This window comes from Callionymus lyra, chromosome 18 (genome assembly GCF_982586985.1).
Source record: "Callionymus lyra chromosome 18, fCalLyr1.hap1.1, whole genome shotgun sequence".
Classification (NCBI taxonomy): domain Eukaryota; kingdom Metazoa; phylum Chordata; class Actinopteri; order Syngnathiformes; family Callionymidae; genus Callionymus; species Callionymus lyra.
The window spans coordinates 11,255,294-11,275,508 of record NC_141835.1 but is presented as its reverse complement, the minus strand read 5'-3'; the positions used below and the strand labels follow the sequence as shown (position 1 = coordinate 11,275,508).

General features: G+C 39.4%; 1 protein-coding gene across 6 annotated transcripts; it reads right to left on the bottom strand.

Annotated features, from left to right (window-relative positions):
• Positions 1-323: 323 nt before the first annotated feature.
• larp1b (La ribonucleoprotein 1B) lies at positions 324-19,952 on the bottom strand. 6 transcript variants are annotated; one of them, XM_087780298.1, is made up of 19 exons: positions 19,085-19,952; positions 15,887-15,948; positions 14,948-15,004; positions 14,127-14,346; positions 13,262-13,432; positions 12,885-13,010; positions 12,652-12,805; positions 11,061-11,205; positions 10,648-10,825; positions 10,138-10,307; positions 8,759-9,112; positions 6,973-7,084; positions 5,132-5,301; positions 4,966-5,072; positions 4,719-4,882; positions 3,703-3,847; positions 3,373-3,482; positions 1,664-1,791; positions 324-1,598 (listed from the first exon to the last, which is right to left on the bottom strand). In XM_087780298.1, the coding sequence occupies exons 1-19, from the start codon at positions 19,437-19,439 to the stop codon at positions 1,341-1,343; spliced, it is 3,186 nt and encodes a 1,061-aa protein (XP_087636424.1). In that variant the 5' UTR covers positions 19,440-19,952; the 3' UTR covers positions 324-1,340. The 6 variants fall into 6 exon arrangements, with proteins under 6 accessions (XP_087636424.1, XP_087636422.1, XP_087636423.1 ...); XM_087780296.1 differs by having other exon boundaries at positions 6,973-7,087; positions 19,085-19,951; XM_087780297.1 differs by having other exon boundaries at positions 5,132-5,298; positions 6,973-7,087; positions 19,085-19,951.
• Between the last annotated feature and the right edge of the window lie 263 nt (positions 19,953-20,215).

Here is a 20,215-nt window from a genome sequence, read left to right as displayed (position 1 = left end):
GTGTAATTAACTTTTATATTATATGAAGCACAATAAAGAGAAGTTTGATAATTATTGTAATTCTATTCGACAAGTACATTTATGTACCTGTTTGGCCATAGATTTTAGTTCATAGAAATAAAATATTCATTTAATTGGAACTACCCTTAAAAGTGACACCTGCAGATGAAACGCCTTTTTGTTATTTCTTTTATAAACAAAAAGAAAACCTGCTGATCCAGGTGAACGCCTTCGCCTTCAACATTTGTAAACAACCAAAGCCCGATCGCGCCCTAGTTCGGCTCCACCTCTACTCCCCCCCAAAAAAAGACGACACAAGACTCTTACAATCAAATGTTATTTTATATTTTTTGCATTTTTTTTACATTTCAAGACTCCAACATTAACATGCATGATATGATCCTAAAACACACTCAAAACCAAAACTATGGATAAAATAAAATCACTTCTTAAAATCAAAAAAAAAAAAAAAGAATAATTGAATAGCAAATGATTTTTTATAGTATTTACATTTTTTTTTTCTTTCTTTAAAGTCAACTCTAAAACGTTAAAGTCCATTTGGAAAAAAGAGAAAAGGATTAAAGTGCTCTACAAGCACCAAGCCTCAAACATAACAAAAGGTAAACGTCAAGCTAAAATAAAAAGATGCTGAAACCCAACATTCTACCAGAAATTATATTCCATTAGCGAAAGCTTTTTTTTTTTTGTTTTAATTTTTTCATCTTTTAAAACTGCATCAATATCCTAAGACTATTCTGTCAATCAAGTAAAAGTCAAATAAAAACAACAATAAATTATACTGTCTCTTGGTGTAAAAGGGGCTTAATTTCTTAATTTAAATTGCATTGATGAGGATCAACATGATTGTCGCGATGGATTTCGTTACGAGATGATATCAAAGCGATGACAATGATGAATTAAAAATAAAAATAAACAACTCTGGACGAGTCGAGTGGCTGATCCTTCATGGCCGTGGGGCAGGGAGGGCTGGGGGGGCGGGATCAGATTAAGGCACCAGACTCTTGGCACTTGGTGGACCAGATTTACTCTCAGGTTGAGGAGATCACGAAAACCTCTCGAAGTATTTTGGCATCTCACAGAGTAAAAAAGAAAAAAAAAAATGCAACCGGAATGCATTTATTTTTCTAAATCTTTTGGGGATTTTTTTTGGTAAACCAATGGGCTGCCAGGCGCTCTGAAGCTCGTGGTTTTACTTTGAAAAATGAAATGCATTGAGAATAAGATTCCTCTTCAAACCCGACAGTTTGCAGAGAGTAAAAGCGGGGGCTGCTGCGCCCCCTTCCTCATCATCATCATCATCCGACCCTCGTCCGGGGACTTCATTTATTTGGTGCTTTTTTCACGGCGGCCTGCTCCGTCTTCTTCACCTCGGCGGCGGCCGTTTTGGGGGTGCTGTCTGTCGGGGGGGTGGCGGCGTCGGTGGAGGCGGAGCCTGCTGCTGCCGCACCGGGCTTATTCGAAGACTTGGCCTGCGTGGGCTTTGAGGTAGTGTTGGAAGGATGTCGCCGACGCCTGGCGTCATCCCCGGCCGAGGATGAGTGACGCCTCCTCCGGCCTCCTTCCTCTCCACTCGGGGGCTGAGAGAGTTAAAACGAGAGCGTCAATGAGCCGCACTCGGGTCTGGATCTTGACGAAGACTCACCACGACCCGGAAGTCCTCCAGGTTCTTGAACTTAGAGAGGTGCTCCTTCAGCTTGGGGTCAATCGGTTGGTTCTTAATCCGCGAGTACTTCAGGAAAGCCCAGAACTTTTCCAGCCCGTACAGCTGACCTGAGGGCGGATCACATTATAAAACTTTAAACATTCAAATTATTTTAAATATATATATTTATACATCCAAGTGAAACATGTAAGCACAACTGGATCTTGCAGTAAATAACCTTTTTCAGTGATTCTATCATTTTGTTAACACATTTATTTAAAAAAAGATATACACATTTCATTATTATTATATTAATAATATAAAAGACATCATTATCATATTTATTTTTAAAAAACATGTAATTATTATCATATTTATTAGAAATGAAACATGTTGTTATTATATTAATAAGAAATATAACATGTCTTAAATATCATATATATATATTTTTTTTAAACGTAATTATCATATTTATTAGAAATGAAACCTGTCATTATTATATGAATAAGAAATAAAACACTTCTTTATTATCATATTTATTTTTAAAAAACATGTAATTATTATCATATTTATTAGAAATGAAACATGTTGTTATTATATTAATAAGAAATATAACATGTCTTAAATATCATATATATATATACATTTTTTAAACTTAATTATCATATTTATTAGAAATGAAACCTGTCATTATTATATGAATAAGAAATAAAACACTTCTTTATTATAATATTTATTTTTTAAAAACATGTAATTATTATCATATGTATTATAAATAAAACACCTGTCATTATTATCATATTTATTAATAGAAAACCACATGTTTTTATTATTACATTTCTTTGAAATAACATGTAATTATTATTTAAAAAAAACTCATATTTTCTACAAAAGAAAGAAACATATGCCATTATAATATTTATGAGGAAAAAAAACAGGTAATTATTATATTATTATAAAAATATATATAAAAACATGTCAGTAAAACTCATTTAGTCATTGTATTCTTTTTCAAAACACATTATTATCCATTTTTTTTAGCAAATGTAATTTAACTAAATTTAAGTACCACTTTTGTTTTTTATTAATATTCGCTTAGTCATTTATCTGTACTTATCTTTCTCGTTTCTAAACACATTTTAACAGTTAATTTTCTCCGCTTTGACACGTTGTACTCATATTTAAATGTAACTGAAAGTCTTGATTTGCAGTGTTAACGTATTAGTTGAATCTCTAACATGGTAAGAACACATTCATTCACATACATTACACTATAGAAATTATCTTGTGCATTTCACTACGTCTTTATGATTGACAGCCTCTCGTCTGAAGGGGTTTAATTGAGGATTGTTTTTTTTTAGCTTAACACCAAAATAACTCGCCTGGAAATAAAATGGCTGACAGCTGCTCTGCTCCAGTGAGTCATCGGCTTGGAGTTGAGAAATTAACTTTTTATTTTAAATTTAGCTTTTGTCAAACACTGAAGATGAAACATTTAATTCATAAAACTCATGGCCGTGTCATTGATCGTGGCCCACTGGATCAAAGTAGATTAATGTTCATGTTGTGATGGTGACCTATAAATATGTCAGTGTTTAAGATAAGATAAGGGACTTGGGATTATGAGTGTGATTCATACGACCATGAAGGTCAAAAGGTCAAGGGAGCGATGATGAAACAAAGCGTCTTTTATTGATGATTTTCATTACCTTTCTCAAAGTCTCTCAGCGTCTCTTCCTGGAAGTCCTTGAAGAGATCGACTCTGAACCTCTTCTCCAAACCGTAGCTGTAGTATCTGAAGAGACACTCCACGCCGTACCTGAGGAAGTGGAGACAAGGTTTTAATTAAACACCATTAGTGAAGCCACAGAACATTCAGGGCGAGACCGAGGATGGATCAGTCAAGAATGCGAACTGACATGGGTGTGAAAACTGCTCAGACACTCAAGTATGCTGCTCTTGACGTTCTTAACCCTGAACTGACTCGGATGATGCAAACACTACAGCTCTCACTTTCACGTGGCTCATCACGTCCTCACCTGTAGTTTTCTTTGGCGTCCTCCACGGCACTTTGTTTGAAGTCCTCGTACATTTTTCGGTTGAAGTTATCCCTCAGGAAGAAAGACCAGAACCGGAACAGGGTGTTCATCTCTTGGGACTGTCCGACACCCAACCGTTTCCTCTCTACGGAGGTAAACATACATGATATATTGTGATATATTGCAATACTGTAGGAACAAGGATATATTTGTAGTATTGTTGAGTACTTGAATTTACAGACCACATGACTCTTAACGAAGTTATAACTGCTTTCATTTGTTTTTAAACCAAAATATGTCCAAACATCAGCTTTAAAGCTACTGGAGACCACTGTATCCTCTAGTCCTCAGTCATCACCAGGAGCTCAATTTAACGATTCTTTCTATGTAGTGAAATATATCGAAACATCAGCTTGACAAAAAAGTGCCCGTATCCTCTTGTTCTCAGTCATCGCCGGATTTTGCTGTTAATTTAGTAAAATATGTCCAAACATCAGCTTTAAAAGCTGCTGGAGTGGACCGTGTCCTCTCGTCCTCAGCCAGGATCTTCATTTATCGACCGCTACTATGTAGCTAACTGTCGAAACATCAGCTCGGAAACGAGTGACCGTATCCTCTCGTCTTCAGTTATCACCGGATTTCATTGTTACTTTAGCAAAATATTTCCAAACATCAGCTTTAAAAGCAGCTGGAGTCAACTGTATCCTCTCGTCCTCAGTAATCACCAAGATCTCGCAGGATTTCATTATTCTTTCTGCCATCTATAGGGCAAATGTCTAATTGCAACACAAATTGAACACTGTGGATATTGGTATATTAATTCTTTATTTAAAAAATATTATTAATCTTTTATAACGCTGATATTCGCAAATTGTGAATATTTATAAACACCTGATACGTGAACAATAAATTAATTATAATAAAAAATAAAATATGAGTCCATAGAGAACGGTATCATGGAAAAATCATAGCGATAACTAAGTGTTTCCATATTTTCTTACAGCTCTGCTACTCACCGTTGAGGCACCTTCGCCGGTACTTGTGGTAGCCCTGCTGAGTGAAGCCGTTGTCCCGGAGCAGGTCGTGCGACGGGTGCCAGAACTTGGGCAGAGACTGCGGCGTGCAGCCATAGCTCCCGGACGACAGCGGCGCTCCTTCAGACGGCGAGGCGTTGGAGCTGCTGCAGAACAACATCACACATGCGTTTATTTCACTTCCGAAAATACGGGTCAGAGATCCGACGGGTGCGGCCAGAGGTCGGACCTGATGGAGGCGGAGCGCGGTCGATGCTCGCGGGAGTCCATCACCCAACCGATGTGAGCCTCCTGAGGCGGGTTGGAACTGTGGCGGGTCTTCTTCTTCCTCGGCGTCTGCAGCGGGAAAAAATCTTGTCAAAAGGATTCAAAGGAATAAATCAAAGATCACGCACCTGTCCGTCCACGCTGCCGACCTCCTTCATTACAGGGTAAAATCTGGGCGTCTTGGTGGGGTCCTGGCGCCCGGGGGTCCGGGGTGTTTTGGGGGTTCTGGGTTGGTGCTCGGTTGAGGACTCTGGGACCGTTGTTGGTAGTGAACGTGCCATGTCTGCTTCACCGCCTGCTGAAGAACGCAAACACTTTCAGTTCAATTTCAAGTGAGCCGAAACATTATGACCACTTTATTAATATAACGTACATGCTTTCTAAGGACAAACCACATTTTTTAAGGTCCCTTGAAAGAAAAGTTCGTGGAATGCAAGGTTCTTTGAAAAACAAACATTCCAAACATTTTCAGAAGCAGATGATGGACAGAACACGCAGCTACCGAGATCCAAACCACGATTCAGTGTCAATCAAGACCTGGGTTATACAATTGTTACAAACGTTATTGCTCTCTACTTAAACACACACAGTATTAGTTGTATTTTTTAAGAACTAAACAGGAAATTGATCTGAATATCACATATTAAACAACGGTTAAATATAGTGTTTGCTTTAAAAAGGTTCTCAGACATGCTCTTCAAAAATAGTTTCCACTTGGCAAAACTCAAGTGATTTGTTGCGAAATAATCTGTTGGAATTTCCTGAATATTTTTATTTTTAACTCCTGCTTACTGATGCAACTCTTCTGTTCTAGGCAACATACGTGACGTGGCCCTTTTCTTTACTAAACCGGCCCTAGTGAGGTCAGAGTTCATCTAATAAACTGATCAAGTAGACAGATCATTTCATTTTTTTGGATACCAGTTGAATTCTTGATACAACATATGTAGGTCAGGGGGTTGTATTAAAAATAATCTAGTGATACGATACGTATCACGGTACAGGGACAACGATACGATATTTGTCAATATATAATAGTGTAAGAACAAGGATATATTGATTTTTTTCAAGAGTTTAAATACAGAAAAAACCTAGTCAACACATATTGCAGTAACATGCTTGACATCAAACTACTTATTTTTCTCAACAGATGAAACAAGAACATTTTTTGTGAATAAATTGTTAATAAAAGAGAAAAAGAAAGTACTAGGGGTGAAAAAAAATGTTGATACAGTTTTTTTCATGATACTGTATCGATATTCAACAGCACTGTATCAAGAATAATAAGATCCTGTGAGATCTTGGCGATAACTGAGGACGAGAGGATACAATTACTTATTTTCAAGCTACATGGTAGCAGTCGTTAAATTTTAGTTTCTTTTTTTCCTCAGTCATCGCTAGATTTTATTGTTACTTTAGCAAAATATGTCCCAACATCAGCTTGAAAAGTTGCTGGAGTAGACTGTATCCTCTCGTCCTCAGTCATTGCCAGAATCTCAATTTAACGACTGCTACCACGTAGTGAAATAGGTCGAAACACCAGCTTGAAAACATGCGATTGTATCCTCTCGTCCTCAGTAATCACCGGATTTTATGGTTACTTTAGCAAAATATGTCCAAACATCAGCATTAAAAGCCGCTGGAGTCAACTGTATCCTCTCGTCCCGAGTCATCGCCAAGATCTCGCAGGATTTTATTATTCTTGACACAGTACTGTTGAATATCGATACAGTATCACAAAAAAAAAATCCCATCTTTTACACCCCTAGAATTTTCTTTTTTTTAAAAAAGGCAATTTTTATTACATGATAAAAATGTTCCTTAATATCCTTTTCTCCTCAATTTATTCCTCATCAAAAGTATTTTTTTTAAGAATTTCAATTAAAATCAACATCTTAATATCACACATATTTCTGCAACGACACAGCTTTCATTTTATGTCTGGATAAAAAAAAAGTCTTGGTCTCACCAGGCATCAGTGGAGGAGGCACCTCCTGTGTGGGGTCCACGGGCGTTTTGGGGGTCATGTTTTCAAAATCATCTTTGCTTATCACGTTCAGCTTCTTGAAGTTCTCTGCTTCCTGCTGTTGCAACACACACACACACACACGTTTGATTAAGTGTACAGTTATTCATAACACCATCGAGATTCATCGTCATGTCGCCTCGAGAATGTAAATGCGTCGACATCTTGAACCAACTTCACCGTGGAGCTAAATTAAAAGCCAGCACATGGCGGTGAAGAACACTCCATTTTTTTTCCCCTGCAGCGAACCAGGCGTGTGATCGAGAGCAGATGTGCACTTTAAACCTGGCCTGCCAACAGAAGAGGGATAAATATCCAGGTGACCTCGGAATCCTGTGTGCTCAGGCGTGAACTTTCCCACATGTGCAGACGTGACGACCTTTGCACCCGGCGTGTGCTGACGCGACTCAACACTTTCGCCACCGCTGTCGTCCGACGCTCAAAACAATCTCTGGGCGCGAGAGGCGGTTACGTAACCGATCTCGCTCCCACACACACTGAAGATTCTGAAGACGGGCTTTCAAGAAGAATCGGGTCAGGCCGGTCTGGACGCCGGGGTTTGTGACACACTTGTGGGGGGGGTTTGTGTAGCGAGTGATAAATAGACGTCTATATTTGGTCTCATCCACTGGACGTGGTGTCAGTTGAACGCCTCGATGTTCTGCTGCTTCTTCTGGAACCACAGTCTAAACTATTCACCTCCAGGAACGTAAGAAAGCGTCGTTAGGGATGTTTCACCATATTCTTCGTGGAAAGCATTAGGAAAAGTTTATTCAGAAGACGTTTGTGTGGATTATTGTTCAACTTGTAATAAAAACGCTGGAGTTTCTAACTCAATACAAGTCAATATAATTCTAAAAGACGGTCCCTAATGTCAACTGAAAATGTGGATTTTGTCATTTTAAGATGAGGCAGCAAGTGACTTAAGTAAATACATTATTATAATAATGTCAATTTGTTTCAAATCTACATTTCAAGTACTATCACGGTGCAATAAAACTTTTTCACACCCTCGCATCCATTTTTAGATTTGAGGTTTATTTTATTTATTACATGCGTCTGACAGCAAAATATGAGATTCAAACAAGAATCGGATTAAAATTGTGTACATTTGTTACCAATTTTTTATCTATTTATATATATATATATATATATATATATATATATATTAAACACAGACGCATGTTTAAACATGAATAAAAGATCATAAATAAGTGATTTCTTTTCTTAAAAAGGATCAGATCAACATTATAAATAGATGAATCAATAAACTATTAAACCTGTGAAGTGCCATTATTTTCAACTTGAGTTAAATGTATTTACATTTTAACCAAATACTGTTTTTTGGGTGATTCTTATCCTCATCTTTTGAATAAACAACTAAACCGTGCATCTGTTCCTGCAAGTGAATTTACTGAAGCTGGTGAAGAATCCAAAATGAATAAGAATTGGAAATAAATTCTGGATTTGTTATAAAAGGAAAATGTTATTTGATGCTAAATAAATGCAACTGTGTCGAGCTGCAAACCTGCTCAATAAGAATTCATTTTCACACCCAAAACTTGTACCAGCATGACTGACGGCATCAATCTTAAATGACAGATTCACTTTGACTGCACTCGTTTTTAGATCATGCAAAACTTAATTAGGTTGAAGTAATAAAAGTGCTCGTCAGTTTTCAGGAAATGATATCCGAGTTCAGACGATGATTTTTCCCCGTCATGCTCACCTTGGTGCTCTCCAGCTGATCCTCTTCCTTCCACAGGTCCTGCTCGTAGTAGTAGAGGCCGTCGTTGATGGCTTTGGCGAGGTCCTGCGTGATCCTGGCCCGGGACTCGTGGTTGCCGGTCCGGTCGCCCCCGGGGTGTTTTTTCATGTAAGGGGGCGTCTGGGTGACGATGAGGATCTTGTTGACGTCCTGGTCGTCCAGCTCGTAGTCCGAGTCGTCCTCGTCCGACCAGTCGGTGAACTTGTTCTTGCGCGGCGCCATCTGCTCCATTTCCTCGTCGAACATGAAGTCCAGCTCCTCCTGGTCGAGTACGACCGGTAGAGGGGCGACTTGCTGGGGGGAACCGCTGTGATCCTGCAGCAGAAGAGACCAGTTAGACGAGACAAAAAGTAGTTTCACTCTGCAGTTTACAAGTGGATATTTTGTACAATACATCTTTAATAACGTTTTAATAGTATGAATAAAGAATCCATTCATATTAACTTGTTTATTTGAATGTGACAACATTGTTGTTTCATTTAATTTTTTTAATGGCATCACAATTAAAATGAATAATTGGAGGATCATTTATAATCCAATAAACTTAAGTCTTTTTACGTTATTTAAATATATTCAAATACATTATTTTTACCAGCCTAACTAGAAATTTATCAATTTCTTTTTTGGGATAACTTGTATTATGATCATTATAAATAATTATAAAAGCTAAATAAATGTACTTTATCAAGCAAAATGGACACAAATATGAGCGTTATCATGTAGGCAGCAAAACTATTACACGTTTTACCAAATTATTTGTTACAGGTTGAATTATTGATACAACATATTAAGGAATTGATTATTATTATTTTCTTTATTTTTTTTACAAAAGCACAACAATTTCATTCATTGATATTTTTGTCACTCAAGTTTGAAATGTAATCATATTAATTATTTGTTTCGTTTGACGGCCCCTCATCAGTCACAGAAAATAAAAGGCTCCCTATGACATTAAATTATCAATAAAACGTGTATATTTCAGCTACAACTTGATTACAACCAATTCTAACTTTAAAAAAAGGAAATGTTTCCATGTGGATCATTTTGTTATGTGAGAAAAAAAAAGAGAAGATACAAAGATTGTTTAAGAAAGGAAGATTAAAGTTAAATAAGAGGTAAAAAGAGGAAACATAAACGATGTTTATTGAATGAAGGGAAAGGGGGGGGGGGGTTACTCAACTGAAGAAGGGAGATCAACTTGAAGCGCCGGAGGAGGGGAGGGGGTGACACTCACATCTGCATCAACATGCTGATGTGGAGGATGAAGGATGAAAAACAGATAAAGGACAGATGTCCAGAAGAAAAAGGGAAAGTTCTGTATGCAAAGGTAGACTCAGTACCTTCGCCTTGTTCAAGGGCTGTCGATGGCGTTTCTCCACCTGTATCCAGGAGTCGGGGGCCACTTTCTGTCCGGGGGGGGACGCATCCTCGTCGGCGGGGTCGGAGGAGGAGGAGGTCTGAGGTGGGACGGACTCAGACTCAGACGAAGGTTCTTTCACAGGCGATGAAGCTGAAGATAAGAACAAAAAAACAAGAGCGTCAGCTTCGATCTGGGGCCGAGACGCTCGAGCGCACAACGGACACGGACGTGAATTAGATCAGTCGACTCGAGCGGAGATGAAAGAAGAGACTATGATGAGATTACGAGACGAGTTTATCGAACACATTCACAGACGTCATCGTAAAGAATTTTACGACATAAATATTGATTTGTTTTGAGGTTACCGAGGCTCAAAAGCAACACAGTGGCAAAACATTTTACATTTTTACTAAGAGTAAATAAACATAGTTTTGACCTTAATAAAAAATAATAATTCAGTCTTTACATTTTAATGCACTTTGACACTGACCCATGTTTGTAGAGGAGAGCGTCTGCCGAGGAACAAACTCTGGACAGTTGATGAGTTGAGAGAAGTCGGTCCGAGGGGAACCCACGACGGTCGGCGCCGGGATGGGCCAGCGCTCCGGGTCGACCTTGCATCGGATGCGCTCCTCGACGAGCTCCACTTCCTCGCTGCTCTTCAGCGCCTGTCGGTGAAGGACAAAAACATTTATTTTAATTATTCTTCTAAACTTTTCTTTCACTCCTCACCTTCATAAAATTGACTTTAAAATTGACTCCCCGTTAAATATTGAACCATGGAAATAAGTTACTAAATAAATTAAAATGTATTAACACTGGATGGTTTGCTTGAATTCAAAGATGTCAGTGTTTAAGATAAGATAAGGGAGACTTGGAGTCCAACAGTGGGGCATCATGTACCTCCAGGATGAGGCTGACGTCGGTGGTGAGCGCCTGGACTCGGTGGAAGCTGGCGATGAGAGAGATGGGGAGGAAACCCTGGGCGTCCATCTTTCTTCTGAGGAAGAAGTCTCTTTCCAGGTTGTGGAGGCTGAAGTAATACTCGCTGCAACAACAAACCGGGAGTCAGACGTGGCATTTCTGTAGTATCATCGATTTTCATCATTATCATTTTCTGATCCGACATCTGACGAAGAGCGGTAGTACTCGCTGATAAAACATTGGTTATTTAAATTCCATCTTAATCAAAGGAACTCTGCTCCAGGGTCAAACGTCGTCTTTACATATCAAATAATATTTAATGAATTGAATTAATGTTGATAACCAACTGTCACTTGTTCAAATTAAAAAAAAAAAACTGAATCAGAGAAAAAGTATTTTCAATTAAAAAAATTTAAACTAACATGGTGGCGGCTTAAAAAGGATTACTGGTCTGGATCACTACTTTTTTTTTTTGGCCAAAAAGACTTGTCATTTCTGTCAAAGTGTGCACAGTGGTGAACAGAAGAGCCTGCAGGCTGTGGTGCTGGTCGTGGTCGGCGACTCTGGCTGACCGAGCAGCCTGAATAAAGCTAGAGACGAGAGGGAAGACGACACTCCACCTCCCCCCTACCCTCCACTTTCCACCCTGAAACACACTTTTATACATCAGCCACTCATGACCGAGTATAATAACTCATCTCTCGGTTGAGAGTATATTTAGGAGACCATGTGGTGCCGCAGCTGAGCGCTCGAAAAGCGAGTGCTGCCCCCTGCAGGACACTTTGAGCGTAAACCGGAATAGCAGCTTATTTATTCAGGCTGATGTAAGACTGTATATATAAAGGTGATATTCTCAAGTTTAAAAATGTAATTCTATATTTAACAAAGAAGACAGACAAACACTATAAATGTATCTAAACAAAAATATTATTCTGTGTTTTTCTTTGTTTGCAATTATAGATTGAAGTTGTTTCAATTTATTTTTCATTTATTTATTTATGTTATTTTTTACAAATAAAATAAATGCCAGCTGTTTTATAAATTTGTTAATAAGTAATACACATTTCAGTGGATGTAGATATAGATTTGGTAATAAATAATACACATTTCACTGGATGTAAATATACATTTGTTAATATATAATACACATTTCAGTGGATGTAGATATAGATTTGGTAATAAATAATACACATTTCACTGGATGTAAATATACATTTGTTAATATATAATACACATTTCAGTGGATGTAGATATAGATTTGGTAATAGATAATACACATTTCACTGGATGTAAATATACATTTGTTCACAAATAATACACATTTCATTGGATGTAAATATACATTTGTTAATAAATAATACACATTTCACTGGATGTAAATATACATTTGTTAACAAATAATACACATTTCAGTGGATGTAAATATACATTTGTTAATAAATAATACACATTTCACTGGATGTAAATATACATTCGTTAATAAATAATACATATTTCAGTGGATGTGGATATAAATTATTTGTGGGATTAAAGATAATAATATGTCAATAATAAAGCTCAAGTTACTCACATTTGGCGTTTGATGTATTCTTTCAGGAGCTTCTCGTCCACCGTGTACATCTGGACCTTGTTGCCGTCGTCGTAGTAATACACCATGTTGTTGCCGAACTCCGAGGACTGGCCGTCGGACTGGGAGTCCCGATAACTCGTGAACTCGAAGCGACCTGAGTGGAAAGAAAAGATTCTGTATGATTTAACACAATCATTTCCACGAGAGTGTCTGGTTCTAAGGAGGATTCTTGCCTCGTCCACGACCTCTCCCGCGCCCGCGACCCTTGCCTCGGCCGCGTACCCCTCCACGTATGCTGCCGCCATCGCTTCTCACGCTGGAGGTGTCGTCGCCGAAGTCTCGCGGCTCTCGTCTCCAACCTGCGAACGTCGGTGTGGTCAAAGAGATCCTTCTATTGTTGGCACTTTCTCAAGAAGAAATTTAGATAAGCAATACAACATTAGCACTGGTATGTAACAGATGTTTTCTCGTGGTTCCAGAAAATGTGGCTAATTGACTGAAGGATCACGTTGTTAGTCGGATAAAGCATTAGCACTGAATGAAATGAAATGAAACCACAAAAGCCAAACAAAGCGGTGGGACAACAACAGCGAGCTACTTGGCCACTTACTCCTGCCATCATGCGCCCTGCCACTATGCAGCGTGCGATTGGGCGACGTCGGGTCGGGAGAGTCACTGTTGGGATCAGTGTCCGAGCGGGTCGGAACCCAGCCGTGAGTCTTGGCGCCTTCGTCCTGGGAGCCCTCGTCCAGGGGCAGCGAGAGCCACTTACGTTTGTTTCCTAGCGATAATTGCACACCGAAAAGAAAAGAGCTTGAAGAGATTTGACCCTGAAATGGTGGGGAGTGATTTGTTTTGTTTTTTTTAAGAGATCATAGATGGTACACGTTTAGCTGAGGGAAACCAGGAGCAGAAGACTTTTGGATTTGGATGCATGTGCAGCGCAAGTAGGATAAAACAGTGGCTTTGTAAATGATGGTTAGAACTAGCAAAAACGTCTTATAACTAAAAAAATGTATGGCACAATTCGCAGATACATTTACTGATTTACCAATTAGTTTGTACTTATTATTATTTATTTTAAATCATGAGGCATTTTATCAAAATAAACAAACCATTAAAGCTTTTCGTTGGATTTTAAAGAATTTCTCTTCATGTGTTGTCGGATTTTACTCACAAATGAAAATACTAGTTGCTAATAAATAAAGTGTTTTTAAAAATGGCCGCCACTTCAAAAGAGCACAGACAAAGACGTTATTTCATTGCGAGTGAAAATGGCCGCAGCACATGCACCAATCACAAGCTAAAGGAAACGTCTGTGCAGAGATTTTTACCGTCCTTTGATATCGTGACAAATTTAATAATAATCTAATTTTTTTTTAAATGGACAGTGAATAAAAATGCACAGACGTCAGGTGATCGTCGACATGCGGATTTCTCAGTATATATAAAAAAAAATAGAAACTTCTCCTCACCCTCACCTCCTCTCTTCTTCAGGCCGGCGTTCTTGCCGTCGGGTCCGACCTTCTCCTTGTCCTTGGACTGATCCAGAGGCTCGAGCGGCGTCTCCTGGTTCTCCTTGCTCTCTCCGCCGTCATGGCTGCTCTCGGACTTCCTGTCCGGTCGCTCTCTCTTCTTGTCTCGGCGTGGGGGGGCAGGCTTCTTCCCGTTGTTGTTCAACACATTTTGTTGTTGCTGGGAATAAAGAGACAAAAATGATGACAACGATGTATATAACAAGCCCTCGGGCGTACACGTCCGTTGATGTCAATACAAATAATAATATTCAGATGATGCGGTAACTTGTAGCAGTTGGTTTACGGCACAAATTATTGTTTAAATTACTTATTATCCACATTTATTTGCAGTTTAGCTTTTGCGAAATGACACGTAATGTACATTCCATATAAAATTACTTTAAATATCACATAAAAAACGAGTTTTTAAACCCAAATTGAAATCAACAGATAAGACATACGAGAAGAAAATTTACAATATTTAGTCACTTAAATAGTTTTTTTGAAAGATGTATGTTTTGAATATAAATATATTTTTTTCTTTCCTTTTCCATCACCATTATTCATGTTCTACTTGTGTTGTGACTTTATTGATTTTCTCGCCTTATCTTGTGTACGTTTCACATGTAAAAGGAAAAGAAAATTCTTCGGATTTAGCTGTGCGTTTGTCAATAATTATACAATAGTGTGTTTTTTTCAAAACCTCCATATAAAGAACACGTCGTTGAACACGGCGTCATGCTTCCCTTACTCTCTGTGACAAAGACAAACACAACTACCTCTTTGGCGAGTTCACCAGGTGTGGGCCAGTTGGTGATGTCACTGAAATCACTTGACTGTGCAGGACAGAAGGGAAAAAAAACAAAAAGAAAACAAGATGATTCATAGTCAAATTTGTACAGTGGACTCAACAGAGGGAAGGTCAGTGATCTCAAACAAAGAATACACGATTGCAGAAGTCAGAAGCAGTTGAACGTTACACCGGCAGCCATCTTATATCAGATTTAAAACAATAGTACCATTATAAATGATTAATTATCTTCTTATTGAACCGTCTTTCATAGTGTTTGCCATAGAATAGCAGAGTCGCACAAAAAGGCAAATATTGAGATATAAGTAAATATGTATTTTGAGTTTAAATAAGCGACGTGCGAGCCTAGATGCCTCATATTAACATCAAACATTTCTCAAGGAGATTGAAAATACTTTCACTCAGCTTTGGCATGAGGTGGGATTTTTGCTTTTAGATTTTTATCTTATTGACCCTGGTCTCGAAAAGCGCTATATAAATAAATATTACTTACTTACTTACTTACTTATAAACACTCTTAAGAAAAATACAAAAAAACTTTTCTTTTAGAACTTCAACACTATATATTTTTCTTTACAAGTTGGATTTGAAATACTTTTTTGACGGATAACCTTCTCTAGTCTTTCAATAGAAGGCGTTCATATAAATGCTTGAAGACGTTTGTTCATTTAAATCTTCAATTTATTCCCACCAAGGTTTATCTTTGATCTCATTCGGCGGAAAAACGAGTCTGGAGAGCAAACATTGGGAACCAGAGAGCAAATGAGCGTGTTTGAAAAGTGACAGATGTCAACTTTCCCATTCGGCGTTCACTCTTAAATAGGATCACCATTTTTTTAACCTCGAGAACATTTTCGTTTATCTTCAAGTCATAGTAATGTAGAAGTAAAAAACAAGAGTCGTTTACCTTGCTGGATTTCCTGGTTCTGGGTTTGCTGGCACGGACAACCTTCAAAGCGTTTTGTTGATCTGGATGAGAAGATTGAATGAGTGAGATCATTATATCCACCCAAAAAAAAGACCTTAAATGAGAGTTTCGAGCCCCCTGACAGCAACAGACTAGGCAGGTTGAAATGAGTTGCAGACAAACTGTCTTGCAGAGCCGTGTTTGAGCAGCATTTGGAATTTCTTCCTCGGCCTGGGGGGTGTTGGGTGTCTTTGTGAATGTCGGGTGTTTTGTGTAAAACCAGCAGCGGTATGTGGATTTGTCTTTGCAGGCAGCTTCGGTCTGGGAGTGGCACGCTGTAGCATGAAAGTCCTATCGCTCTGCAGGGGATGGCAGGTTTGATAACAGTCGAGAGGGCCGTGGCTTCTACCAGAAGGGGAGTACGCCTGGTCCTGCCTGCAGACTTACACCCACCCAGCTGGTTGTACATTAACTGTAAAACGATGCCGGTGCTCCTGCCAGAGCTGCGCAATTCAAATATAGCTCCTGGTCGCCCTGTGCTCTCCGACACACTTTCACTCACTTGAACCACTGACTGTCGTCCTCAAGGCCTGAATGTTGAACTCAAACTTCACATTATTAGAATAGTTTTCTCATTGGAATTTAAAAAAAAAGAAAATAATCACACAGAGTGTGTTTGTAATGTGTAGCTCCAGAAACCACATTTCAAACATTCACTGATAAATCAATCATATCTTGAACTTTAAATACCAAAAGTCTATCTCAACCAGAGGTGTGGCTTTATATAAACTTCTGGAGATGAGAATGAGCCAAGATTCAGTTCCTTAAAACTCTGGTGCCGAATGATAACACAAACTCATAGCTTGGTGTCATGAAAAACAACTGTAATTCATTGTTTAAAATGGTTAAATTAAAGAAAACAGAAATCTAACTTCACATGTTTTAGTTTGTCCAAGTACAAATAAACATCAAGTTGGTCAAATAACACTGAAATTATCCTTTTTTTTTCTATTGGATCAAATGGGTGAGAGACCGTTTTAATGTAAGCTTTAATAGTATAAATGTATCATACATATTAATTATTGTTTAGGTAAGCAATACCTTTGGATACATTCTGTTTATTTACACTGCCATCCTAACCCGCAGGTGTCGACTTGATCACGCAATGGGCCAAAGTCCGAAAATCAGAATAATACAAACATGCATTGAAGGGTGAATAAGAGCCAGAATGATTTGTCAAGTCCCTTATTTCAATTTTTAATTTGAAATTTCCCCTCCAATAAATACAAAATAAGTCCAAAATGAGGTAGTTAAAAATATATGTATACTTTTTCCACCACAATTAACACAAACATCTGTTTGTTTTTTAAATTGTTGACATTTAAAATACTTTTTGTAAAAAACAACCTGTTTATTTAATGATATGGTGTCAAAGGTCATGATTCCAACTTGCTTTGTAGACAAGAATGTTTTTTTGTGAACACAAAAGTAATAGTTGAACCAAAATTCACTCATTTTCTACTCAACCTCATGCCGATTAATCTGTTCCTTTTTTAGAGTTATAGACAAAAAAATGTTTGTTCATTTTAATGTAGCCACATCTTCGTCCACAAAGACAAACTCAAAAACATCCAAATACTTCCATACTTCTCGTCTGTAACGTCCCTCTTGTATCGGACGTTAGCAATCGTTCAGGAAAAACTTAAACAAGCCTATATTTTAAGATTATTTTTAAGCAGACGCTTCTAGGCTGACGTGCTACACAGAAAGAAGGAACTCTGGGTAAACATCGTGAGAAACTAGTCTGGAAATATATACTTGTTTAAGTATTTTAGCAACAATTACTCATTTCGTGGCCACATGACTCCTGACGAAGTTGTTACTGCTTTTATTTGTCTTGAAACCAAAATATGTACAAACATCAGCTTCAGTCGACTGTATCCTTTGTCCACAGTCATCGCCGGGGTCTTGCGATATGTAAGGAGGACGTAATGTCCGAAAACATCAGCTTTAAAAGCTGCTGGAGTCCACTGTATCCTCTCGTCCACAGTCATCGCCGGGATCTTGCGATATCTAAGGAGGACGTAATGTCCGAAAACATCAGCTTTAAAAGCTGCTGGAGTCCACTGTATCCTCTCATCCACAGTCATCGCCGGGATCTTGCGATATCTAAGGAGGACGTAATGTCCGAAAACATCAGCTTTAAAAGCTGCTGGAGTCCACTGTATCCTCTCATCCTCATTTATTGCTGGGGTCTTAAGTACAAGATGGACGTTACAGACGAGCAGTATGGAGGTATTTGAATGTTTTTAAGTGTCTTTTTGGACAAAAAGCTCCAGTCGCTACATTAAAATGAACAAACATTTTTGACTATAAGTCCAAAAATTAACAAACTACTCTTAAAATAATCCCAACCATTAGTCGACATGAGGGCGAGTAGAAAATGGGTGATATTTTAGGTGAACTTTGGCTCTAAACTTGTAACAAACAGGGATTCTTACAATTATAAAACGTTATCGTTTCGTCCCCAAAAAGATTCACCTCGACTGCATGTACAGTAAGTGTTTCTAGTACCGTGAGAGTTACACCTCATTCCTGCTGCTTCACTCTCACACCTGCCCAACCACTTTTGTGACTTGTTGGATCACTGGTGACAGCAGGGTTCGCTGGTGGGAGGACCTGAGTGGAGCCAGGCCATTGGACGTGCACAGCGTGCGTTTTAAAACCACCACCAGCACCAGCAGCAGCAACTAGCATACATGTCCACGGCCCATTCGCTCTCGGATCTCGCGAAACAGCATCGCGATTTCCGCGATTACGTCTTGAAAAGAACCATGTGTTTGTGTCGGTTCCGATGCCGCCCCTGGTCCCACACACACACAGCGAGATGCTAACATGCTAACACGAGTAGCACTTGTCAGCATTCAACACGTGGTGCTACGAGGCAATCCGAGTCCAGAATGGTGGTGGTGGGGGGGGAAGGGGGCACTCCTTCAGTGCTGACGCTCGAATTTAAGAAACTTCATTCATCTATAAATAAAGCCTCAACAATGTCACACAAATTAACCTGGAATGCGTTTTTTTGTTTTGTTTTTTCGCACTACAATGACGCTGTCAAACGCAGCGACACAAACGTGCTGCCATATTGTTGACAATCTGCTGTTTTTTTTAAAAAATAAAACATAAAAATAGGCTCACCTCTCTCTTGCGACGTGATGTTCGGGATGGACACTCGTCCCGTGGTCCTCTTCGTCCAGGCGTTGACTTTGGGCGGAGGAGCTTCCACAACTTTCCTCTTCACGGTCTCCACCTCGTCGCTGCTGCCGCCGCCGTCGTCGTCGTTCTCGTCGTGGATCTCGTGGATGTCAACGCTCTCCACGACCTCCTCCTCCTGGTCCAGCTTCTCCTCGTCGTCCGCCGCCCTCGTCTCCTCGGGCTCCGGGCTCGACCCCTGCAGGTGAGGAGCCTCCTCCTCGGCGGACTTGTTTTGGTTGGTCTCCTCGGCTGCTGTCAGACACGAGTCCAACTGACTACACTCGACCTCGGCGGACATGCTGCTAGTTTCCTAACAGAGCACGCGATGAAATCCAGTGTGAATCTCTGGTCCTCGCGTGCTAATCCTGGAGAAAAGTTGGGAGAAGCTCGCGCGGGGGGACCCACATCCACAACTTTAAGGTAAACAACTTTTTTTTTTTTCGGGGCAGGACCCTCTCTCTCGCTAGCAAAAAGGGCTAGCCACCGAGTAGCTACCTCGGCTAGCTGCTGCTAAGCTAGCTCTTGACCGTGCAGAAGTCAGCAGTTTTCTTTCTTTTCCTCGCGCGACGATCGCCTCATTTCACCAGATCGTCATCTTACGAATCCGGTAAAGGGTTCGCCGCGTGAGAGTCGCCGACAGCCGTGGCTCACCTGCGAGTTTTCGAGTAACTTTTTCGGGAAAGTGGTGGCGGTGCTGAAAGTGTGAACTGCTGCTCGTCTCCACGCTGCAGCAACGAGCTCTGCCTGTAAACACTGACTCTGGCGCCCCCGGTGGCCGCGGCGCGCCACTGTCGCACTGGACGTGAACTACGTTTTCGAGATGAGGGTTTTTGACCATTTTAGGAAAGTCGTTTTGTTTTCCACGCCCGCTTTTTTTTTACTATAACGACAGCGTTGGTTATCAGGCGGGTAATTTTTTTTTTAATTCACTCCGCAAAATATCGACTCACCGTTTTTTTATTCACAATTCTGTATCGATATTTAACATCACTGCATCATTTTTTTTGCATTTAATTTTTTATCACAGTTCTTTTATGGTTAACATTCTTTTTAAAGTGTAAATAAAATATATTT

Excerpts from the sequence above, each read along its gene's own strand:
- larp1b (XM_087780296.1), bottom strand. The coding sequence starts at position 19,439 with ATGTCCGCCGAGGTCGAGTGTAGTCAGTTGGACTCGTGTCTGACAGCA. Across the intron at positions 10,826-11,060 it reads ACGTCAGCCTCATCCTGGAG|GCGCTGAAGAGCAGCGAGGA; the intron begins GTACATGATGCC and ends CTTCACCGACAG. Across the intron at positions 10,308-10,647 it reads GCTCTCCTCTACAAACATGG|CTTCATCGCCTGTGAAAGAA; the intron begins GTCAGTGTCAAA and ends TCTTATCTTCAG.